Source organism: Nelumbo lutea, chromosome 6, assembly GCF_056320005.1.
Source record: "Nelumbo lutea isolate HS-2025 chromosome 6, American lotus-T2T, whole genome shotgun sequence".
NCBI lineage: Eukaryota > Viridiplantae > Streptophyta > Magnoliopsida > Proteales > Nelumbonaceae > Nelumbo > Nelumbo lutea.
The window spans coordinates 35,947,887-35,975,425 of record NC_142689.1 but is presented as its reverse complement, the minus strand read 5'-3'; the positions used below and the strand labels follow the sequence as shown (position 1 = coordinate 35,975,425).

Sequence of the window (27,539 nt, the reverse complement as noted above, 5' to 3'; positions counted from 1 at the left end):
TTTTATTTTATTCTATTTTGGGTCTTATTTTACTTCATTTTTATTGCAACCAAACAAAATAAGATAAAATTTGAAATAAAAATAAATCAAAATTTGTACCCAAATCATTTACACTATTATAGTTTTACATCAATGCAAATGAATTTGCACAGCAACCAAACACAGCGTAAATGTTAAATCATGAAATGGAATAAGGTAATTTTGCTTTGTTTTTCTTTTAACTAAAAAGGACCAGAGTATAGTGATACTGAGTTTACAAGCTTTTCTTGTGCTTCCTAATTAATTAGCTTTTACTTGTAACCTTATATGTATTTAATTTGAATGCACACCGATCTTTATCTTTTTTAGGTTATTATATTACATCTAGAGTACATAGAGCACATGGTGATCAAACTACTTCCTTCATCTCTTCACCTATGCTCTTATGCTCTTGTCACCTGATGTGCGTTGAGTGAGAGAGAGGGATTGTAGTTAATATCATTCGATCATATCCAATCTCATTTACAAGTATGAAATAGATCTTTATATAAATGGTTCTGCTTTTAGAAAAATATATTTGGACTAATATGCTTAGTCCAAATATAAGGAAATAATGGGCTTAGTCCTATTATCCCAATTCTACACTGCCCTATTTTTGCAAAAGAAAGTACGGATAATGTCTTTAAAATAAGAGAAGTAATGAGAATGTTTACTGGAGCATCAGGTCAATGCCCAAACTTTAACAAGTCCACAACAATGTTTTCTATAAATCTTCACAATATAGATGTAAAAAGTTGATATATATCAAAGGTCCACAAAATACCCATGGTGAAGAAGGAAGAGAAGTATTTAGGGGCTCCGATCATTGAAGAGAGAGTAACAATGAAGACTTTCAAAAGAATTGGAGAAAATATGGAGAACAAATTAGCGGGATGGAAATGAATACACTATCATTAGCAGGAAGGGTCATTCTCATAAAGGAATCTCTAAGTAGAGATGTCAATTGGATTGGATTTGGTCCAACTCAATCCAGTCCAAATGTGAGTCCACTTATGAATGGATTGGACCCAATCCAATCCAGACCGAATGAAATATCAAAAGATATATAAAAAAACAGAATATATAAAAAAGTATAAACATATATTAAAATGAAGAAAATCTGAAAATTACAAAGTATGCCTTTTTGGCATCGAAAAAACACTTTGTAAAAGTACTTTCATAAAAATATTTTGACAAAATTAGTTTCTTAAAAGTGCGTTATAAAAGCTCTTTTATGAAGGTACCTTGTAAAAGTGCTTTCATAAAAGTATTTTTACAGAAGTGTTTTTTTGTAAAAGTGCTTTCAAAAAAGTACTTTTTATGAAATTACTTTTATAAAAGTGCTTTTGTAAAAGTGTTTTGGAAAAAAAATACTTTTGTAAAAGTACTTTCATAATAGTGATTTTATGTCAGCTTCAGTTTTGATTGGTTTCAAATTGGAAAAGGGTTTGGCCTCATGATCGAGTTATTGGAATTTTAGTTTAGGTCCAATTCAAACCAATAAGAATATGGACCAATTTATTTTGGAATGGTCCAATCCAATAATTATAATGAATCATCCAAATCCAATTTGATTAGATTTAGATCAGATTGGACCCCATCCAAAACCGGTCGATTAACACCCCTATCTCTAAACATGATGCCCCAATATATCATGGAAAATCTAGAGAAAAAGCAAAGGGAATTCCTATGGAGAAAGAGTTATAAAGATAAAAACATAAATCTTGTGAAATGGGACACAATTTGCAAACCAAAAGATAAAGGAGGGTGGGGGATAAAAATCCCTCATTGGGTTAAATATAGTGAGCCTAGCGCTAGGCTGGAAAATTCTAACCCAACCAAATGGCCTGTGGGTAAAAGTGGTCACAAATAAACATTTAAAAAAATGAGAACCTATAGAGACTTGCAGACAAAAGGAAATGGTAAGTTTTAAGAAAATGAAATGGGCATGGAGAGGTATCTTAGAGAAGTTTTAAGAAAATGAAAAGGATGGATAGGAAATGGTAAGTTAGCGATTTCATCATAACTTCTGAGAACAAGTGGAATAAAGATAAAACATTACAAATAATGAGGAGGATACCATGATATGGAAACCAAACGGTAAAGGCCAATACTCAATTAAATCGGCTTACAAGTTTTTGGAGGAGAATTTGATAGATAACAATAGAGATGATAGGCTAAGTAAGATCTGGAAGCTTTAGTGCCCCCCAAAGATACAATTTTTCATGTATTTAGTTTTAAAAGGAAGAATTCTTACGCGAACTAGGTTAAAAAATTGGGGGTTGGGTAATGACCCAAGTTGCCCATTTTGTGGAAATGATGAAGATATCAATCACCTATTTATTCAATGAAATGAAAGCAATCAATTATGGAACAGTATAGAATGTGAGAGTATTAGACTGAACTCAGGAGAGACCCTTGATGAATGGTGGAATAGAATGCTCAAGTGTAGAAATAAAAAAAAAAAAATGAAGAAATGGGGAGCATTATTCTATGGAGCATTTGGAAAAGAAGGAATTGTAAGTTATTCCAAAATAAGACAATACCTATTCATCTCCTCCTGGAAAAGATAAAAAAGGAATTCCGGGTGGAAGACACTAACCAACTCCCCTTTAATCAAGAGAAGGAGAACTTTCTTATAAGATGGAACCAATCGAAACGGGGCTATTTTAAGTGTGCGATTGGTGTCATCATGCGAGATGCGTATGGTAGAACGATTTGGGCAAGTTGCATTAGAGAATGCTCTTCAAATGAAGCCGAAGAAGCATGGGCTACTCTCGAAGCCCATATTGTTATTGCCAGGTACCCTTAGTCGAAGTTGATCATTAAAGGAGATTCAAACATCATCATCAATAGTTTATGCGGATGCATAGATCCCCCTGGAGCATCAAAAGATCTATCAAGGAGTGTAGGAATTTATCTTTAAGTCACAACCTCGATGTTTCCTACGTGCATGTCATGTGGGCAGCAAACTTTGTGGCAGTCTGGCAGATCGTCTTGCCTGCCTTAGTCATAGGATAACGGTCTTCAATTCTAGTATTTCTAACTCTAAATTTTCCTTTATTTGTTTTTTTTTTACACCTGGGGGACATTTCCCCAAGCGTCATGAAGAGTTTTAGTTTGCTTTCTATTGTAACTTTCGTACCTATGAAAAACCTTAGTTTGATTGATATAGATCATGATTCAATCCATTCAAGTCCTCGCATCCTTTCTTACGATTTTTTGTTCATTAATAATGATCAAATAACATCGCTACTTCCTTTAGGTTTTATGGTATGTATTTTCCTATTTTTTAGGTTTTATGATATAAGAATATATAACTTTTTCCAAAATATAGGTACATTTTAAGTGGGTTTAACTAATTAGGCTTAGGTATTTGTAACACGAAGGAGGTGTTAAACAATGTATATGCGCTTAACTCCAACTGATGTATTGTATATATCTTTATTATGAATAAGATAACATTTATTTCATGTGTCATGGGTTTGTTCTATTAAATCATCCCTTAATTTATATTAGTATAATGTATGAAGCCACATAGTTAATATGGACTTAAATTGTTGCAACCAGTGGATAGACTTAGGGAATCTAACTTGACAAGGATGTCATGCTCACAAGGCAATGTAGCAGTGGGACTCAGTTTCTCGGGTTTTAACCTATGGTTTGAGAATGAATGTTTTACAAGCAACATTAATATGGACCAAGCTTAGTGTGCCCCTAGACTTTGTGATAGGTGGAGCAACTGGGTGTTGCTTTTAATCTCTAGACTTGATATTAATATTAGATTGTGTATCAAACTTATTTATCTTTGATATGCCAACTCAGGATATACTTCTAGGGTCAAATACCTAAATATATTGGGATATTCAATAATCACTACATCAAAATTGAGAAATAGCGACAGTTTAAAAAGGGGCTAAAGGCAAACAACAACTGAAAATAATAGTCTATAGTGGCAATCATTTAAAATAGCCACTATACACTACAAAGACTGTCGCTAATAACTAAGGCACAGATTAGTTGACCTCTTTTCCCGCCCTCTTCTCTCTCATGCTCTGTCTCTCTCTCACAGTTGACCTCTTTCCCCCCCCCCCCCTTCTTTCTCTATCTATCTATCTATCTATATATACCACTGTCAATGACCAACTAGGTTTGTCTCAGCTTAGGGCTGCAAGTTGGGCTAGGTTAGGTTGGATTGAGGCCAACCCTAACCCTAACTCAATCCAACTCAAAGTTAACTTCGGGTTGGACCCAAACCAACCTTCTTCCCATCCCTTAAAATCTCATAGAACTTCTTAATCTCAGATCTGAACTCAACTTTTACTATATATATATATATATATATATATATATATATATATATATATATATATATATATATATATATATATATTCCTATGCTTTATTAGTATTTGTTTGTTTCTGTTTTTATTGGTTCTTTAAGTACAAAATTCAGAAAAAAATAAGTGTTTCAAATGACTATAGTTTATTATTATTTATGACTTATAATAAATCTTTTATGGGCAGCAAGCTATGGGTGGCAAACAACAGAGAGGAAAACATAAAATGTGTTATTAAAGTTTTAGTCTTTCCAATTAGGATTAAGTGAAGTGATTATCTTAAAAGAAATAAATGATAATATGTGATGGGGCTATACAACTATCATGCATCTAAACAAATCGATATATATATATATATGTACTATAGAGTCAGGTTCGGGTTGGGTCGGGTTATCCGAGGGCTCAACTCTAACCCTAACCCAAGCATCAACCCGACCCAACCCAACCCAATTTTTTTGGATTGGTTTAGGTTGCAACCTTATCTCAGCTTTCCACTAGATAACACCAACCAGCGATGGTGAGATACACTGTGTATTCCATTGAAATTTTAATCTTTGCAACAGACATTGCTCTTTGCCAATAAACTTGGTATGATTCTGCACTTTATTTAAGTTGGTAACAGCTCTAAAAGAATTATTTTACAGTATGATTATGTTATTTGTCTAAATCATAAGCGACTTTTGTAAATGAACTATGGAACTCTTTAGCCTCTTTCAGATCCAACTGTAATGAATCAATGAATTGGAACTTAACCAAGATTTGATTCTCCAAATTTGGCACAACGCATGCTTGTATTCTCATATTTTTGAATGGTTCATGTGCTTGAACTTCTGCTTCTATAGACATTTGTATCTTTGCATCCTTGTCTGATATGATTTTTTATTTCTTTTTTACTAGTTTTATTTGGCTTTGTTATGTCCTTTAAAATCTTCTCATTCTTTTCCTTGTCCATGTCAATGGAGGTTTCCATTAGTTTTGCTTGTTCAATGGCAGCAAGCTTCAATTCCTCAACAGTAGCATGCTCTGCTTTTGTGTTCAATAGTTCTTATTCATCAACCTTCAGTCTACTTGTTGCATCAAGAAGTTGTACTTGGGCCTTCTCAATTTCCAAAACCTTATCTGAAATCTTATTTATCTTGTATTCAGGTTCATCTCTTTGAATCTTAGTTTGTTTGCAAACTTTAGAGTACTTGATCCTATCAGCCTCAAAGTTCTTTAGTTGGATTGATAACTCATCAACTATCTTTTGGTAGAGTTCTAGCTTGAGAAGGGTTTGCATATAAGCAGATTCTTTTACTTCCAACTGCACCTTGTAGTTAGCCAGTTTGAGCATAAGGTCAAGTTCTTTCCCCTTCCCCACCTCCTTGCAATGGAAATAAGACAGGATCTTAGGCATGCACAAATACCCATAAGGGAATTGAAAATTCTATAATCATGTTATTGTAGATTAATCAAGTTAACCTACTTCATGAACACAACATATGCAGAATTACATTTTAAACAATAACTACCATATATCATCTTCACGGTAAGAACTATCTATATAGTTTTAAGTAGTGTTTTAAAAGGCATGAGAGGCGTAAGCCTGGAGGCGCCCCCAAAATTCTCTGAGGTGTTTGGTAGAGGCATTAACACCTCTGAGGCATACACCTCAGGTGCAGAAAGAATATGGCTCATACGCTTTTTTCATGAGGTATGCTAGAGGTGTATGCCTCATGCACACCTCATGTAAAAAGACAGAAAAAAGAAAGAATGTGCATGGACCATCAAACAATTGAACAACTTATTTATCACTACAGGAAAAAATGAGCAATAGCAACAGTTTTAAAACGGGCTAAAGGCCGAAAATGATATTCTATAACAACAGTCGTTTGAAACTGCCGCTATAAAGTATAACTACTGCCGCTAATAAATACGTTGATAAACCGGCCTCCATAGTAACTACACTGAGACTACAGCTCGGCTGTAAAAACCAGCCAAGAGGTGTAAAAACCAACCTCAACCTCAAGTAACTGCTTCACTGTGCAAGAGTTACATTTTGTGTTGCTACTGATCTAGATTGCCTAGTCAAAGTTGTCTTCTAAGTGCACCTGAGCATGATAAGGGGCATACAGAAGGTATCAAACGCATAATTAGTACCTCAAGCTCAGTTTGGAAAGAGTACAAATATAAATATGTACAGTATAAATAGATACAAAATACAAGATTTTGTATTCTACATATTTGTAGTAGTCCTTCCAAACTAAGCCTCAGAGAAGCCACCTCTAACTGTACCTATGTATTGTACTGACACATGTTGCCTCTTAGAAAAGCCCGAGGTCGTGCTCTAGCAACTTTGTGGTCTCGAGAATCACGTGTCCTAAGGGGAGAAATCTACAGGATCCATCTTCAGGCACTGTTCAGGCTAAGGAATATCATGGAATTCTTGCTTCATGCAGGTATCCTTGTTCCTTCCTTTACTTCTATAAATAGAGAGACCATTTTCAGTGAAAGAGAGCTGATTTCCATGCCACACATAGATAAGCTCTTCCATAACTTTCTTCCTTGTCTGCTTAATTTAGAGATTCTAATTTCATCCCTATCCCTGTTGGTTTACAATGAGCTAAGCTGAAAGCTTATAAGGCAAATTTACCTTTCAGTAAGTTACTTACCGCAAGGTTATAAGGCTTACAACAGCCTTAGGCCCCGTTTACTTTTCAGTAAATGCATTTATCTGGGTAAGTGTTTCCCATGAAAGACGTATCCGGGTAAGTGCATTTACCCATGTTCTTTTATTTCTCAGGTAAATAATGCAATGATCATTTTAATCATAAAAATTCACTATTAAAAGGTGCATTTTTGTCCCATTCAAGTGTGAGTGACTTTCCTCCCAAGTGAGAAAGTTATTTACCCACTTAAAGAGATGTGTATCACTTACCGGAAAATAAGTTTTTCCTAATTTCCACAAATCTGAAAAATAAATATGAATTTCTTGGTCAATGGGAATCAAAATCCCATTGACCAAAAAAGTCCACGTCTAAATCCAAGAACATGATTCTAAGGCTGAATTTGAAAAGATTAGAAATGCAAATATGCAATGTGCAAATACATATAAAATAATGCAAAATATAAAATTTTGCACTCTAGATATTTGTATTTGTACTCCTTCCAAACTGAGCCTAAAGAAGCTATGTTGATGAAGTTCAAACTCTAGACCCGGCCGCCCGGGTGTTAAAAGAGAAGTACTTACCCATGATACATCCTTCTGGACAGTCACGAAGAGGAGTGCCTCTGCCACGTGGGTAAGCATGTTGGAGACCGGATGTGGAGAGAAGGGGTTCAGAGTTTCTTATTGGAAATGAGTGGAATGTTCTCATATATGAATTGAATGATGACCCTTGGACTGTTTGGCCCAGATCTCTAAGTGGGCCCAAATGGGTGGCGAAACTTCTAGATCTTCTTGAAGGGTGTTAGAGTTAGTGTTAGATCTCTGGAAACGTGGTTTAATTAACCCAATAATGCTGTACAGCAAGTTCCATTCAATTTGACTTGGTGAATGCAAAGGATCGGCTGGTTTGGATTTATACTCCCAAGGGTACCGTAGACTTTCTTGGTGTTATTTGGGCAAGCCTTGTGGAAACTACAGAGATCTGGCCACAGGAGTAGCCAATGCAACATTTGTAGCTTTGTAAGATGGCAAATGAAGACATGGAGAATCGATAAACTCATTTTAAAGATTATTGGTTGTTTCATGAAGCATCAAATAATGTTTTAATTGACGTTCAGGTTGCAGTGCCTACAGATATCAGACTAGTGCCCTATGGTGGCCCATGCTATTACATGTAGCCTGAATTCAGCCTTTGGGCTATCTTTGGTTTGAAGGAAAAACTAGGGAAAGGAAAGGAAATATAAAGAAACCTTTATAAACCTTGCATAGGTTTTTTCATGTTTCTCTTCCTTTTCCTTCATTTTCCTCCAAACCAAACATAGCCTTAAGGAAAGTCGTCGATGAGTCCAGTCCGGATCCCCTGCCAACAAAATACATTCCAACCCTCTATCAACATCATGATCTGACACCCTGCATCTCATATATGGTGGGTCTTAGTTTTATGACGAGATGTGAAATATTTAAAATTTTTCATTATTTGAATTTTATTTATTTTAATTTGTAAAATTATAATTTATATTGTTACTACATAGTTTTATGATAGAATTTGTAAAAAAATAGAATTATTAATAATAAGAATATTATTAAATCTATTATAATTATTTTTTATAATTTGAATAAATATTTTAAAGTTAGTATATAATTTCATTATAATATTTAAATAATTCTGAATTTTTTTAATTGAAACTTTGTTTAGATAGATGTAAATAGAAAGTGGGAGAGAGGATAAATAGAAATTATAGATAGTTTAGGAGAGAATTTCTCTATGAAATTATAGATAACTTAAGAGATAAATAGGAGTTAGAGATAATTCCAGAGAAAAATAAGAATTAAAGACAATTTAGGAGAAAGTGGGGGAAAGTGATGCCACTTGGCTAAACATTAGAAAAGCAAATCCCTATTTCCTTGTGGTATAAATAGTTAAGCATATATTATTTCCTTATTGGTTTAATGGGAAATTATGTGGAATTAGAAAAAATAGAAATTAGGAAGGGGGTTTGGAGCAAGGAAAGGCATGGTGATATAGTAAGTGTAGGTACATGGCAAATTTATTTCAATGATATACTTGATGGAGAGAGAGGTAACCATCGCAGATTTATGCATAAATGTTATAAAATTAAGAAATTTCACTAAAAATATGAGGTCTTTAAATAACTAATAATTATTAATTAGTGTAATTACAAATTTCAGGAAATTATCAGTTATTTTGAATAACTAATAATATTTAATTTTCTAGAATTATTTTACTGAAACGATGAAATAACTTAAATTATATGTTTTAGTTACACCAATATTAAACAAATAATAATTATTATTTGTTTTAATTTACTGAAAATGATATTTTTAAATAACAATGAATTACACGAATTTTTGATAATTAATGATAAAAAAATAGAAAATAACAGTAAATCACAATAAAAATTTAAATGTTAGATAACAACAAATTACACTAATTTTTGATAATTTTCATTCAACCTGTTAAAAATATCAACTTTCAATATAATTAAAAAATTTCAGTAATTTTTTAATGGAAAATTAATTTTCGGAAAAGAAATTATGGAGAAATAATAATCATAAAAAGTTATAGTGAATTAATATTAATATTATTTGTTTTAGTAATTATGAAAATTTAATTTTAGTAAATAATAATTATTATTTGTTTTAATTTACTGAAAATGATATTTTTAAATAACAATGAATTACACTAATTTTCAATAATTAATGATAAAAATTGGAAAATAGATTAAATTTCAATAAAAAATTAAATATTAAATAATTATAAATTACAATAATTTCTGATGATTTGCTTTTAGCCTGTTAAAAATATTAATTTTCAAGATTGTTGAAAGTTTTCAGTGGAGAAATAATTTTAGCAAAACTATGGAGAATTGATAATTATGAACAAATATTATAATAATTGAAATTTTGAAAAGGAGCAAAATCGGCATGGTTGGACCAAAGATGAACGGGTTCTTCTTGTTTTAAGTAATGGGTTTGGGGATCTAATTTGGGGCGGACTATCCAGAATTTGACCCATTAATGATACCATCTTCCTAACCCGGAAACTATGAAGCAATGTTCGACTGAGGAGGAAGTTATTGAAACCGTGATGAGATATATTCACCCTTGTTTCACTCCTAAACGCCGTTCGGCAACTTCGCTAGTCACTTTAAAATAAATTAAAAACAAAAACAGCCAGTTATCATTTGTTTCCTTTCTAAAAAACTAAAAGAAGCTCAAACTGAGAGAATTACTGGACGGGAAGAACTTACGTCCGGGACTGATTTGTTAGGAAACTCCGCTTGACTGAGATTAGCCTCCTCTTCAGTCGTCCAAAACAGGGGGCTGAAGAGGACGTAGTTGTTGCTTTTTGTAAACAATCTTTTTTCATTGTAAAGCAATAACTAATATGTTATTATTGAAGTTCTCCAGCTCTTCATTTGATATTCTCTCTTGGAAGATTAGAAATATAGCACCAACCATTAACTGAGATTTCTTAAACCGTTACTAACCTAACAAATTAACTGAGAATTTTAAAAGCTACTACCGTTAAAAAAGGAGCAAAGAATCGGAGCCTAGACCAAAACGGAATGTGGACTTCAATTAAAAGAGGGGCAGGGCACACGTGCAAGAGCTGAGAATGGAGAGACCTACGTGTGAGGACCATGGTGAAAGAGCCCTGCCTCTCCTTGTCCCTCACCCCAGTAAGTCAAGGCACTAGTCTACTCCATTCCTGCCTCAACCCCAGCAGCGGGGCAGGTTCGGGGCGAGCCACTCATTCCCCATTGGTGATAGGGAACCCTCAAATTTTTCTCACCTTGAAACAATCACCTAAAAAATATGATTATTAGAGTTTGGGGGTATTTTAGGAATTGGATTATGACATTCTGTGGGTACTTTATAAATAAAATTATAGGATCCTAGGATTATAAGAATATTTGGAAAACTTAAAGATATTTTAAAATTCAATATTAAATCTACGGATATTTTATTAATTTATCATCGGGTTGGGGAATTATATGCAAACCCCATCCCTAATTTGAGGCAAAAATATTTTCCCTATCCCCCATCCCGTCTCTATCCCGTCCCGTTTAAGATTGAAGAATACTTGTCCCATTTAGGGCGGGGTAGGATAGGGCCCCAGTTTTATAGGGAAAATTGTCATCCCTATAATTCTAATAAATTAAATAACAATATATTACTATATTTTATGATAATTTCCAAAAAAATATTGAAATTGCTATAATTAGTAGTAATGTATAGTAAATTAATTATTTACAATAACATTTTTTTAAGCCTAAATTGTTTACTATTAATCAAAGTAAATGTAATTATAATAAATTAATATAATTATGGTAAATTACATTATTTTTAAATAAAAGTAAACCATTTGTTGTTAATTAACGTACAACCAGGTATAATCTAAGTCAACCAAGTGGTCTATATTGGTGTGGATAGACTTAATAATTTTCCTAATTATTTAATAATTATTTCTTAAAATACTACTACTAATAATAATAATAATAGATTGTTATTTAAATAATTATAGAATAATTTTAATAGATTTATTTTGCTAATTTAATTTTCCTAATTTTTTTAATAATTATTTGTTGAATAATAATATTTTATTATAATTTAAATAGTTTTGGAGAATATTTTTTCATAGACTAATTTCTTAATTTTTTAATTAATTATTTTAAAACTAATTATGGATTATTAGTTAAAGAGTTCCCCTAAATTATTTGATAATTGTTAACCATAATTATTGATTTTATAGAAACTATTAAATTACACTAATTAGTGATATCTTTTATCAATAAATTACTATTATAAAAATTTAATGATTTTTTATTAAATTACAATGGTTAATGTAAATTACGCTAAGCGTTGAAATTTTGAACATTTATTAATAAACAAAAATTATTAAATAATGGACCGTTTATTATTTTTTGGTAGATTATTAAATTATTTAATATTTGTTAAATATTGGATTATTTAATATTTTTTAAATAATGGATTATTTAACAATAGTGGAAGATGCTGTGAATATATAAGAAATCTTAATAAATTATGGCCCTATTTTTATGGGAAAGTAGAGAGAATAGAGGAGAATTAGAAATAGAAGTGAAGGAGAGGATAAAACATGTATTGAACTAATTAAGGAGAGAAGTTAGGTTGTTATAGAAAGTGAGGGATATGAATTGTGGGGGGGAGAGAGAGAACCCAATGGGAAGGGAGAGGAATGATGAGAGAGGAAAGAGGATCAAGGAGAATGGAGGGTTGTGGTAATGGAGCAAGGAGAAGCAAGGTGTCATGAACCGAAAGATAGATAGATAAATAGATATAGTGAGGATCAGTGCAATGCATGGGCTTTGTTAAGCGAAAGCGAAATGATAGAAATGCATGAGAGTACACAATTGTTTTATATATTAACTTTTTAAATAATTAATAATTATTTATATTTTATATACTACTTTTAATAATTTTTTACAATACAAAAATAACAATAATTAATTTTAGCTAGGGTTGTTCATGAAACTGAAGAAAATGACTAATCTGACCTAATTCAACTTGAGTTGGTCAGTTTCTAATATTTTCGACCGGCTTTGATTTAACAATTTTCCAATCCGACCAAGTTGGATAAGTTTCGTTTTGGCCATTTGAAAACCAACCAAAACCAAACTAACCTGCACACACACACACACACACAGATATATATATATATATATATATATATATATATATATATATATATATATAATACCACTATAATTGTTTAAATTTAAATTTAATTTTTAAGTTTAAATTATTTGAATAACCAACCAAACTAAAAATTGACCTAAACCATTACAACCCAAGTTGGTCGATTTTCATTAATGGTTAGTGACCATGTCAATTTGATTGGCCAAATAGCCTACAACCAAATCGAACCAATTAGTGAACACTCCTAATTTCAACTAAAATTAGTCTAATCTCTAATAAATTACAATAGTTTAATCTCCAATAGTTATCGAAAATCTATAACAAAAATACAAAATTATTAGAAATAAATTTATAATGAAAATATAATACAGAACTAATAAAAATACAATAATTACAAAAGTATAATAAATACTAAAATTATATTAAATTAGTCAATAAATAGTGTAATCTCAAATAATAGTTTAATATTTAATAAATTATAACTAAAATATATAAGTACTAAATATAAATTTATAACAAAACTACAATTAATACAATAAATTAAATTTAAAAAGTTAAATAGTAATAGTTTAATCTCCAATAATTATTGAAATTTTTTTGTTAAATAACATAACAAAAGTAGATTTATACATAATTATTGAAAATATTCCCAAGTGTGTTTTCTTCCCCTTGTTTAGACAGGCATGGATTCTTGCAGCCTAAACTTTGGTGGTGAAGACCCTCCTTGTCAACAAGCTACTCCTTCTAATGAAGACAACAATTTAGTTGAGCCCACATATAATGATGATCAGGATCCTTATCTGTGACTAGTGTTGGAAAGACGATGGAGATCGACAAATTCATCGGGGTTTCATTTGTGGATGGTCAAGAAGACTTTTACTCTAAACAGCTCAAAGCCAAACTCAGCGGAGATTTGGAGCAAGGTTCAAAATATCGGTACAGGGTGATACACCGGTAAGGTGTATCAATCTGTGTTGGTACTATTTTTTATGTTTTTTTTTCGAAAATGGTTCAAAGGGATCGGTTTAAGGCTGATCTACCCCCTGAACCACTCGCTAACCCGAAACACCCCTTGTAGGGGCGCATTGGGAAGGCTCCGATACAATATGTACTGGTCGATATAGGTTGATACGTGATGAAATTTTGATCCTTGATTTGGAGTATGGGTCTAAAGCAACAAGTCAAGGCTCAAGTGTGGAATCTGACTTAGTTATGTACAACACGATTTCAGGGTGCTCCCTATCCAACCATGACTTTCTCCTGAGATGTAGAAAGAGGGTGTTCTTTTTTTGGATTTTGAAGGGGGGGGGGGGTGGGGAAGTTGGTCAATGGGATTTTGGTTCCCATTGACCAAGAATCCCATGTTCCTTTTTCAGATTTATGTGGGGACCAAGGAAAGTTTATTTTACTATGTGGGTAAGTGATACCCATCTCCTAGGTGGGTAAATAACTTTCCCACCTAGGGGGAAGTTGCCAACACTTGAATGGGATAAAAGGCCCCTTTTAATAATAGATTTTTATGGATAAAATGGTCATTACCTTATTTACATGAGAAATTAAAGAACATGGGTAAATGCACTTACCCGGGTAAGTGTTTCCTAGGAAAAACTTACCCAGGTAACTGTATTTACTTAGGTAAGTAACTTCGAAAAAGCAAACAAGGCCTAAATTCAAACGACTTGCCGACTTCTATGATGTGGTGGTAGCAAAACCACCCTCTAGAGGTTTATGCAACTCAAGAGGCAAGGGCAGACCGTCATCCCTTGCTTAGTCATGGTGTGGTGTTGCTGCACTCCCGCTCTAATTTCGGGGGTTTGTTTTTTGGAGGTTACTAGGGTCTATTATTGCCCCTTTTCAAAGGGCTTTGTTTGGGGGCTGGGTTTTAATTGGTGCTTTGTCTTCTTTAGGTTCTTGGCCTAACCTGGGAGGTTTTTTAGGGCCAAGGTTTCTTTGTCTATCTAGGTTGTACCTGGGGAACTTTCTTCGTCCTTTTGATGTATACAACTTGTATACCTTTTTTCTTTAATATACTTTACCTTTTTTCAAAAAAAAATGTTTATTACAAAAAACAATAAATAACTACTAAAAATACAATAAATATTAATTTTAATATATATATATAATATAAAATAAATATAGATTCAAAATTTAAAATTATTATTAATAAATATTAATTTTTTGAAATTTATTTTCTAGAATTATTAATTGATATAAGTGAAATTAGTTTACAATATTATTTTGTTTTTTAAATAATATCATTATTTAAAATATTAAAATATTAATTATTTATTAAATTTATTAATTCATAAAATTATAAATTATACTATTATTACATAATTTTGTTATTGATTTTGTAAAATATTAATTAGTTATTTATGAAATTTATTATAATTATTTTTTTTACTGTTAATAATTTATTTTAAATTCGTTACATAATTTCCTTATTTTAGCTATTTAAATATTTAATTTTTTATTTGATTTTTATTTATTTAAAAGTTATTAAAATATTTAAATAATATTTTGTGTTTTATGTTAAATTCTTGTCATTTGAATAACATTTTTGCAAAATTATAATTTATATTGTTAGTACATAATTTCATAATGAATTTTGTAAAAATGAAAATTATTAATAATGTGAATATTATTAAATCTATTAAAATTATTTTGGTATTTTAAATAATATTTTAAAGTTATTATATAATTTAATTATAATATTTAAATAGATTTTAAATTTGTTAATTCAAACTTTCTTTAAATAGATATAGATAAAAAGTGAGGGAGAGGATAAATAGGAATTATGGATAATTTAAGAGAAAGTGGGGGATAATAGTACTACTTGGCAAAGTAGGGGATAATAATGCCAATTGACGGATAGATACCTGAAACCGATACACATTATGTATCAACTGAATTTAATTTCCCTCTCCTTTTTAAATTTAAATTTAATTTGTCTCCTCTCTCTCATTAATATCAATTTTAATTAAGCCTTAAAGTTTGAGACGTCACTAAATGCTAATATTATTTAATTAAATGCTCATTTGAGTTACCTTTAATTATAGTATTTAATATGTCATTAAATGTTATTTAAGTCAAATAACTTGTTAAAAATCACAAACCAAATGTAACAAGTTTCGAACCCAAGTCATTTGCTTACAACAATAATTAATTAACTATTATGCCAACCTTAATTGCTTATTAAAACATGTTTTTTTTTTATACTTAAATTAATCTTTCTTGCCTTGGTGGATGTTTCCCAATGCTAAAATTTGATTATCAATATTTATACAATAATAAGATGAAAACAAATTATATTTATTTATTAAAAATTAAGGTATATATTAACTTGTATACATAATAAATATTATCTAAATCTATATATAATAAATATTAACTAATAAATGACTTCAAAAAATTATTAACTAATAAATATATATACACATACATTTTAGTTCTATTATTTTTCAACGGTTACTAATTATACCCCTATACTTTATATAAATCATTAAAAAATGGTTTTTATGTTTAAATAAATTAGTTACAATCACATAAAACTCATTTTTATTGTTCATATTTTTTAAGGATCTATTATTTTTCAACGATTACTAATTATACCCCGATACTTCATATAAATCATTAAAAAATGGTTTTTATGTTTAAATAAATTAGTTACAATCACATAAAACTCATTTTTATTGTTCATAATTTTTAAGAAATTTTTTTTTGGATTTTTTAGTATATCCATACGCATATTGATTTTTTATACGTTTCTAAAGTGTATCTCAATACATCTCTTAAAATTACCTTTCCAATATACTTTCCGATACTTTGAACTTTGGATAGATGTATATATTAGAGAGAGAGAGAGAAGACTTCAATATTGACCATCTCAAAAACGCCCTACTAGTCTCTTTGTTCATAAAGTAATACATTGTGTGAGACTCATATCGTCTAAAGAGATAAACTGAAGATTGTACTTCTTAATACAAACTAAAACTCTAAAAAACATAAGAGTGGACATTCACTTCAAATATTGCCCTCCCTCAACCATATGAAAAACCGAAAAATACTATACGCAGCAAGCTTAAATCTTATTTTTCTCCCTGAAAGAATTTGCAATGAACTCCTAATATTGACTATTTATCTTCTGATACTTGTAAAGAGTTCTTTAGACATTCTTGAGAATGCACACATCAGTATCCTAAATGATGATAATGACCGACTGATATGATGACAGCAATGGTGACACATTCATCACAGGATCCTATCCTGTAGATCTGTAATGAAATTAGAAGCCAGAGAAGTGAGCTTCTTCCCTGTCTCTCCTGCAATATTCTTAAGGGAAGAGATGTCTTGTGATGCCTGGGAAGGAAGAAAAACCAAGCAGTCTTAGATTTAAATTAACTTGGCTACAAAACCTTTAGAATAGAAATAGATAAGACATTGATCTTATCGAGCATCAAGTAACCTTCTGGAAAGAATGAACCTGATTTGACAGGTAATAACCTCCAGTTTATCAACAGTAAGCAAGTTTAAACGAGTAACAATTACCTGGAAAGAGAGTCTGTTGATGAGTTCAGCAGCTGTCAGGTCAAGTCGGGAATCATCTACGTTCTGGCCAAAGAGATCAGAACTAGAGATAGCCGTTGAGCTCTACACAAGTGAGCCATAAATAGTCAGACATCCTAAAAAATGCCGACTCCAATAATCTGTGCCAAAAGATTCTTGTTTTCTTGATCTTGTCATTGATTAGTTGTTACTTCCCTCAAAGAAAAGGAAGTTCAAGATCTCCGAAGATAAGAATAACTAGAAATAGCACAAAGGTCGTTTCTTCCAACAAGTGGAGTTTATCATATTGCAACATCATTAATGGTTAATTAGCACACATACCGAGAACTTCTGCAAAGAGATTTGAGCTTCCATTTCTCTTGCTTTTTGTTGATCCCCAAAAAATTGGGCTGATGAAATAGACTTGGCATTTGAGAACTTCTTCCTTGCTTCATCAGTTTCTTCAATCTGATCATAATATTTAAGCACAGGACATAAATATGCAGCAATAGAATGACCCATCTAACTACATTAAGTACATAACTGCTAAACAATAATGCCAAGATGATTAAGCATAACAAACTGTGTAGAACCAAGTGGAGGTTTTAATATCTCTGATATTATAAGATTCAATGCTGATGTGGCCAACCACCAGAATATTACAAAAAGCAGAAAGAATCCTAATCCTACCTTTGCATATGCTTGCTTACACAAACAGCTAGCTTATGCATTAACCCAAGGTGAATAGGTGATGTATATAAAGAATTACCAGTCACAAAGATGTCTGACATATACAATGGGTACACCAATATACCAGCTCAAGTAGGGAGTTTCACTACATGACTCCACTTTTTTTCTTTTTTTCTTTTTTTCTTTTTGATGGATACATGACTTCACCTATTTCTGCTTCATGGAGGGATCATATAGATGGTCCAGATCATCAGTTGGATTGGGGGCTAACTGGATTGGCCATGTGCTCAATTCCCCATGCCAACACAATTGCTTCAAGAGCAGATTGTCACACTGTTTACAAACACCTGCCAGGACCAGGTGGAACCCCATGACAAGTCATTTCTATTTACCCCCACACTTGCAAGGGAACTTGCAGTGCTACTGGCATGTATGACCTGCTTATGAGTTACCAGCACCCTAGCTTCTGTTATCAAGTGTCTAAGAGTCCAGGGTCCCTCATCTCTTGAGAACGGCCAGCATATAATAACCTGGCAGCCTCGTATAATTAGTTATGTCCAACTTGACGAATCACTCAATTTTAGCCCTTGCAAGAGAAAGTATTTAAGATCTGAGGAAATTTCCTTTAACCACTGGACTGCCATGGCCTAGTAACATGTCTTCATTCTGGTTTCTACTAACACCTCCAATTCCTGAAGGACCCGGACCTGCCAAGGGTGCACCGATCAAAATTTAGCTTTAATCTTCCTACATTTTGTCTAATACAAGCTACTATTCTTGCTGCCACTGTTGACCAACCTCTTAGTATATTGTCCATAGATACACCATTGGATTCATCTCTGTTCATGACCCAATATGCTACCCTACCATTATGAGTTCCCATATGCATATAGGGAGTTAGGGACACAGTCACACATACAGGACACAGGGATATAACTCTCTATTTCCTAAAATGACACAGATATTTGCAAGGGTATCCCATGTAATATGCTTATGCCATGCATGTATATCTAGTTTTTGAAGCTAAATTCCATTTCTCAAGACTTATGTCTTGCCAAATTTAATTAAATTTCTACCATGTGCAGATTCTTTTATAGAATAATTTCTCGAAACACAACATTTTTACATATTTTAGAAGTCATAATGCTACAGTGTAAATCTAGAAGTATCCATGTAGTATCCAGTATTAGATTGCACCTGACACTGGCACACTAGGAATGTACAGGTATCTGGGTATCATAGGTGTTGGCATCCTGCTCTTTGTTTGAAGATCCTCTCATTTTGTTCACTCCAAATACTCCAGACAATAGCTGCTCTAATGTCATACCGCTATAACTTTCCCCTCTTTGTGGGTAAGGGAGTCAACTGGGAGGAAAATAAGTCAAGCATATCCGGTAGCACATAACCAACTTTGTTTGGGAATCTTGACAATAGCAATCTACATTTTTAGTTTTTTTTAATATGATGGACGACAATAAAGGAGGGTTTATTTGGACCATGTGTTAAATCTTTTGAGCTGCATGTAAGGAGGAAAAAGAATCTAACTTTAGTAAGTCAATGTTTATCTTCAATGTGAATGCACAAATTGAAACCAAATGATAACAGTAGGTTGTCTCAAACTCCTTAGAGAAAATGTAATGTCTTCAAGCTGGAAATAGATCTTTAGGCCCTTCTTACAGATTTCCAGTTTTTTAACCTTGCACTTGAAGTTTTGTAGTATACAATTGAAACCAAATGACTATGGTACCAAACAATACCAATTTGTAAAAATAAAAAAACACTGTTTGCTCAGTTACTTGAAAGCATGAAAAAACAAAACACCTTTAAAACTTGCCTGGATTTTTGAACTGGCGCTTCCCTTCTTCTGAAATTCACTATCCATTCCATATTCTGCAAAGAAGCTTGATGCTTTAGGAGGGGCAACATGATTAGTCACTTGTGTGCCTCCATAACTGGCATCATTTGATTGGACATTCTCCACATACTCAAAGCGGGAAGGAAAAGATGATGCAAATTCTGTGGTAGCAGTAGTAGAGGTAACAACTGCAGGAGCTGGTTCTTCAGGCTTCTGATCATAGAGACTTTCATTTGGCTGCATTTAGGAATATAAAAGCATTTGTCACTCACCATAAAAAATAAATAAATCATTGCATTACATTTCAGAAGCTGACTGATTTATCCATATAGCCAAAAACATGGAAGCACCTTTGTAGTAAGCTTTCGGACTCCAAGCCCTCCTGTCTTTCCAGTCTTCTTTGCGCCAAAAGGCTTCTTAACAGTGGTGGTAACAACTGTATGAGTAGAAGCTTTAGGTGATACAGTCACTTCAGGAGTTTCACGCTTTTCACAAGAATTTTCTTTTGAGATTTCATTAATCTTGACATCAGGCAGTCCATTAGATACATGAGCTGACTGAGAAGCAACAGGAGATGAGGGCAAACCAGCCTCCTCAGCAAAGCTTTTAGCAACTTCTTTTGAAAGTAGTTGCCTATATAAATCAGCAGCTCTTGAAGTATATTTGGCCTCAATTTTGCCTCCATCAGTCCATCCATGCTGCTTAAAGAAGACTTGCGCACGGTTGTTTCCCCCAAAACTCATCATCTTCAACTGCTCTGGAGTCCATGAATCAAGATTTGTAGACCTAAAGTGAAATGAAACAAAGTCCTTAAAGCAGCATTACTTGAAAAGAAATCCTCAAACAAAGTCCTTAATAAAGCAGCATTACTTGAAAAGAAATCCTCAAACAAAACCCTTAAACCAGCATTACTTGAAAAGAAACCCTCAAACAAAGCCATCAAACCAGCATTACTTGAAAAGACCAAGTGGTTTCTACAAGAAAGGGAAAATCCCCGGTTTTCATTTTCTGGTCCTTTTATCCATTTTACATCAGTTTACTTATCTTTCATTCATATTTTGCACTCTTTGTCAAGAAGTTTCCAACCCCCCCCCCAACACACCTTTTTGAGAAGGTTAATAAAAGTTTCAAAAACCACTAAAGCATAAGGAAAGTGATCTCGTCGAATCTCCCATTTTTCTCATTTTCTTACAATTGATAGATAAAGATAATAGAAAATGAATCCTATTTCTCTTCAACTTGAGATATATACATAAAATGTTTTACGAGAATCATATCAGGATCTCATCTCCTCATTCTAGAAATTCACCCTAGGTAAAAAGAAAAGGAAAATGGCATTGCTCCTCTGACCTTGTTAAGAATCATCAACTGAAGTCATCAATTCCCCAAAAAGTTTGAACTTGTCAATCTCCCAGACAACCACCTCCCACTTTTCTTATGATAGAAGCTAATTTTACCAGAGTCGGCCCAACCATTTACTACATGTATATACACTACAACTTGACATTATATATTCTATGTACTGAGTCTACTGACAGTATGTACATTTGTTTATACCAAGTATTTACCAAGCACACACACACACACACAATTATTTGAACAAAATCCATCCACATAAACTATGTAGATAGTGTATTACATGTAGATTTTTCATTGGTTTTCTATGCTAAACTGGAATTTACAGCCTGAGGAAAACATATATGCACACAGTTGTAAAGGTGAAACATTAGCAGGGTTGCTCAGGATATTTTAAACACATCCAATGTATCAGGAGATTTCCTAGGTGACAAGGCAGGCACCATATGTTAAGAGCACATACAATAAACAGGTGGGCCTTGCTTCACTAAATTCCAAGTAAACCTCCTTTATAGACAACTTCTAAACTGAAAGTTCAAAATACGAATGGCTATTACCAATTGTGTTGACAATATAAACATGAATAAGAGAACTCTCAGCCCCAACCAAAACCTCCAATGCCCAAGCATAGGATGGCCAACTCAGACATTACCTAGGGTTGAGCCTGGGATGGCCCTAAACCCAACCCACAGAATGCAACAAACCGAAGGGCCACAGATACTGTAATAGTGTGACCTAGCATTGCTCATTTAGGAATATATGTCAAGTGAACTGCCAAGAAAGGAAAACTGCCATCAATAGTTAACTTCAAATGACAATTTCATCAAGGCCATAACAGTGCTCAACATTTAGAGTTGAACCTGTGTTTTTGGAGAGTAAAAAGAAAAATTATATTAAAGAAAAAAACTGAATTCAATCCATTGGCAGGTGTTTAGAGCTTAACCTTAAGAACAAGTCCACTCAGAAGGAAGACTAGTACCAAGAAGGTGCATCAACAGCGTCTAAAGAATAGGTCATTGGTTAAGAGGCTTCCATAAGGTTCTCCCATCTTTTGATGGACAGAGACTCTTAGACCTTGCCACCATGAGATACACAGATTTTCAGTCTAGATAACTTATTCATCATACAGATCCACAATTTGAGATAGATTGTGCAATGATACAAGGTCATCACTCTCAGATCATTGATTCACCATATAGAATTATGGATATTTTCAATCTATGGCAAACATGCCATAGAGGATCATCATCATCATCGTCATCATCATCATCTAAGCCTTGTCCCAACTATATAGGGTTAGCTACATGAATCTGGATTCATCATTCCACTTTGTTCAGTGCCATATCCATTATTACATTTTGGGCACTTAAATCATCACTTACTAGTTACTACTTCCACCCAAGTCCTTTACGGTCGGCCACTCTGCCCTTAGCTTCTAGTGCCTTAACCATAGTTTTCAAGGCGCCAAGGTGAGGCTAGGCGACAAGGGGGTGCCTTGTTGCCTAGTCGCCTAGGCGATGGATTTTTTTAAGTAAAAACATGTATCCTATGGTAGTTCCCTAGGTTCCATAAGCATATTTCCTTAATAAATATCCATAATTTTCATAAGAAAAGTATAAAATTCATGTTAAAGTATAGAAAATCAACATATTCCAACATATTTATGAGAAGAAAAAGAAGAAAAAAAAATTCAAAAAATATAGGGGCTGAACCCCTATTTCTGCTATAGGAAAAGAAGAAAAGAAAAGGTGGAAGAAGAAGAAGAAGAAGAAGAAGAAGTTAGTATATAAACACACAAAATTAGTAAAGAAAAAGAAGAAAATGTGTTGATTGGACAACATTTTATCTTCTTCCTTACTTATTGGTTCAGGTTTTGAAGCCTTTGAGGGTTCAATACAACATTTAGCAACGTTTGTGTTGATTAAACCCTAACAAATAAGAAAATAATAAAAAAAAAATAGTATATAAATACACAAAATGAATTTTAGTTTAAAAATGTCTATTTTATAATTATAACCTAAAAAAATTAAGAATATAAAAGTTTTTTACAACACGCTATAGAAAACTGCTTGGCGATTAGGCGAGGCGAGCCTCTAAGGGCGCCTTGTCACCTAGGCATCGCCTTGACAACTATGCCTTCAACTTGTAACAAATCGCATCTTCTAATAAGTTTTATAGATGATCTTCCATGCAGGTGACCAAACATGCCGTAGAATGGCCCAGTGTTTTAAAAGCGCAAGGCACAAAGTGAGGCATACGCCTTTTTGAAGCAAGGTGCAAAAATACAAAAAAGAAAAGTCAAAAAATTAAAATAAAAATGTCAAAAAATTCAAAAAAATCAAAAACATATAAAGTATATTAATAAAAAATATAAACTTAAATTTAAAAATAAATATTTTAAAAAACCTACTATCTAAAATTAAAACACATAAACATAACATGTAAAGCATATTCAAATGAAAATTTAAAAATAAAATCAAACATATAAAACATTTCCAAGCATGTAAAACCCACAATCTCTTTTTTTCCTCAATTTCATTACTTCAAGTAGCTAATGTGATGTAAAACATATTGCATTCCTGATTCTACAAGCCGCCTTTGTACCAAGCCCCTAGAGGCAATCCCTAACAAGTCCATGTTAGGGTCTTAAATTCTTAATTCTCACATAAAAATAATGATTTTATAATTTTAATTGTCTTTTAAAAAGATATTTTATTAGAATGAATAAATGAACAACATTAGCAAATAGGGGGTTCTACTCTGCTCCAGCTAGGTTCAAAAAAAATGCAAAAGTGTAAATTTTAAAAAGGCACACGCCTAGGCTGAGACGCAAGGTAAATCAAGCGCACACTTAGGCACACCAGGTGTGCGCCTTCTGAAAGTGCTGCGCCTAGGACCTAGGCAAGGCACCTACCCTAAAATGTGCCTCGCCTGTGCACCTAGGTGCGCCTTTTAAATCACTGAAATGACCAGTTCCTAAAATGGGTTTCTGCCACCCAAAGGTGGCCATTTTGGTTTCTCTTAAAGGCTGCCAGCCAACTTCTCATCTTAGGTGCAACTATTCATATTGGCTCAAATTGGTTCATCTGGCCCATGATGGACATGGTAAGGTCTAACCCACCCAAAGATGGTCAACCTGACATGCATGGTGCCATTTATATGGAAAATGATGAGACTTCCTTGTTATTCAATAAAAGAACTGAATATCATTATAACGATTCTTAATAAGGTATTAAGTGCACTATTTGGAAATCTAATCATATAGGGGCTAATGTAAATCTAGTTTTAGAACAATTTTCATGTATGTACCTCCTGGAATCAAATTACTAGCATGACACAAAACCATACTTTTTGGCATGTCATCATATAAGAGCAACTTGTATCAAGTTGGATGAAGTTGATGTCAACCGTCAACCCTAATGCAACCAAAAATGTTGAACCCTCAACCTAACCCTGAGCCAACACAATCTCCAACCGCATCTATATAATCCTAATGCAAGCCAATGTTAACTTTCATAACTCGAACCAAACCCAATTATTCTTGTGGCTCCTTTTCTTTCTAAATTAAAAAAAAAACATCCCTTCACAGAATGTTGTGAGTTGTACATGAAGGAGAAAAAGGAAGAATAATACAGACCAAGTATTGTAAAAAACTAGATCAGATTGCTTGTTTCATGCAACCATTTCTCGAGTGCAAATAGCATACAATCCTGCAACTGCGATTGTTAATTACATGATGACATGAAATCAAAGCTCAATACTCCAATCCATGCTGATCCAAAACAACATCACTATCTTCTCTATAATATCTTTATATCCTTTCAGCTCTGCATCATCCATGCAAACACCTACAGCAACAGAACATCAAAAGCATATACCTTCTCTGGATATGGGATATAGAAGAGATGAAGAGGGGGAAGCTGAAATAGTTCAATTTTGGGATTCTCGTCCATATCCCTTTTCATTTCACTTTCATTAGATAATGCATATAAGAAATGAGGATTCGATCACACCATACTACCACATCATCACTTAATCCACCCACACTTAGTTACATCAGAAACAACTTCTTCAATTTCTGTCTCCACGAAAAATGCTAGTCTTACAGTACCTATCCAGAGATCCACCAAGCTCACAATGTTTTAAGGAAAATTTAGGCCAAAAGATAACTAGCTCAATTATTTTTCTTTCATTTTTATAGTAATTTCGGGCATCCCTCTATCCCTAAAGAAATTTCCTTTCCAAATGATTGATTTGGTCCAATATCCTGTGCATGCAAGGCCTGCTGAAAACAAATTCTCAAACCATGCAACCACTGCCAGGTAATTTGAAGGCAAATTCCAAACATCAGTCCGATCCATGTACCAACCCGTGGAGAACATTAGGTTAAATTATTGACAAAAGACAAAACTCAAGAGAACAAAACAATGCTGAAAAACTGTTTTACAATTTTTTTTCCACCAAACCAGGAAAAGTGGATCGGGAAAACCCTAAATCATAGCTTGAAACTCAAAAACACCCTAACCGGTGAATTGAATTACCTCACAAAGCTGATGTGAACACCCAGGCTACGATGAACAGCGGAACAATCGATGCAGAGAAAGATCCCATACGTGACAGACGCCCATGTCGGATTCTTCGCATTACAATCGAAACACATCTGGAAACAGAAAAACAAATCGAACCAATGATGAGATCCAATAAGATTGCGTTCAGATCTAGGACTTCCGAACTAGATCTCGAAAAGAGCAACCGATTTCAACCAAAAGAAGAAGAGAAAACATTAAAATTTAGGAAAAGACCTTGTTCTCCGACTTGGCTTTCAGCTTCCTGAAAACAGCGTTTTTGTCGGTGAAGTTCTCAGCAGCCATTATTGAGGGAGAAAGGGAGAGAGAAAGAGAGAAGAAAAGATTCCCAAGAGGAGGATGAAAGGTCTAGGAACCAGAACACCTCCTCAGGGAAAAAGAAGAATATACGCGAAAGTTGAAACCGCGATTTGCTGGGCTTTTTTTCACAGATTACAGAATTATATTTTTGAAAACAAAACCTATTTATTCCCGTTCGAACACAGAATTAATGTCATAATGACGAAATTGCCCACTTCGCGGTTGAGGTGTGGTGGTTAAATATTTCTGGCCGTTGGCAATTCGGTTTCATCTCCACACGAAATGACCTAAACGCCCTTTCTCGGACGGTGGACGAGGTCTGTCGGAGTCGTTGTGTCTCAAGTCACAACAGAGGTCCAGGGCTTGTTGGGTTTTTTCTCCATATTACATACGCATCGATCTCAATTCTCAAGGGAAAGGCTGAACTGAACTGAAAGTCTGAACTGAAGGCAGAAGGTACATGGTTATATCATATCAATATCATATATGCTGGTGGTCGTTAGATTGGGAAAGGTACCACTCACCACCTTCTAAGGGTCCCACGTTTCGAATGATCCTTCGTTGTCCTCCAATAGATCTATCACATGTGTCAGGGAGAGACCCTCTTTGATCTTAGTTTGGTTACGCATGATTTTAATATTGTAACGAAGCTATGCTACTTTATAAATTATAACCTATGGAGAGTTTTTCACAGCCCGGATCTCGAAAAAACGTTAGGCAGAGGCCAGATATGTTACTCGCACCTCGCGCCTCACACGCACATCCAATAATTCATTGAGAACATCTCCTAGTTATTATTCATGGAAGATGTTCTCAATGCATGATGGATGTGCTTGTGAGTGCCCATTTGTGAGGAGCAGTAGTCCGGATCTGTTATTCACGACGCATCTCACACTCTCAGGCACAACGGGAATATCTCATAAAGCGTTTCTTATACCAACGTTATGTTGCAGACGTGCATTGAGAATATCTTACGAGCGATTTGTGAGGAATTAACCCAAATTCACACCTATCATATTAGAATGGGTTTTTTATTGGGAAGAGATCCAACTTAATTTTTGAGTATTTATGATTTATACAACTTTGGGAAAGAGATGGTGCATCAACCATGTCCGTGTCTCATTGTTTTTATTTACAAACAATTTTAAACAATTTGGTGTTGTTATTATTTTTATTTGGGAAAATTCTGAACTTTAGGGGTTGTTTTAAGTCATTCTTGTTCTTTTAAAATATGTCTAATCGGTCTCTATGTTAACGTCCATTAGTTATCTATATCACATGATTTCATATGCCACTTAAATTTTTTTAAAATATCAAGACTGTCCTTCAAAACTAATCCACTATTCACCGTCACTGTTCATCATCTTCTTCGTTGGACAGTGGTGGCAAATCACTCCTTTTCAGCCACACATACGCACACTCTCTCTTTTCTTCTTTCCCCCTCCATTTGTTTTTGTCGATTACCGCTGCAACTCTTAGCAGTGGCAAACGCTGCTCTA

The 27,539-nt window shown here is 33.5% G+C and overlaps 1 protein-coding gene across 1 annotated transcript; it reads right to left on the bottom strand.

The window, feature by feature from the left end:
- Positions 1-16,585: 16,585 nt before the first annotated feature.
- On the bottom strand, positions 16,586-26,398 carry LOC148848529 (putative ADP-ribosylation factor GTPase-activating protein AGD8). Its single transcript, XM_088949193.1, has 7 exons — positions 25,957-26,398; positions 25,696-25,814; positions 20,149-20,584; positions 19,778-20,035; positions 17,596-17,721; positions 17,257-17,358; positions 16,586-17,067 (listed from the first exon to the last, which is right to left on the bottom strand). The coding sequence occupies exons 1-7, from the start codon at positions 26,023-26,025 to the stop codon at positions 16,960-16,962; spliced, it is 1,218 nt and encodes a 405-aa protein (XP_088805319.1). The 5' UTR covers positions 26,026-26,398; the 3' UTR covers positions 16,586-16,959.
- Between the last annotated feature and the right edge of the window lie 1,141 nt (positions 26,399-27,539).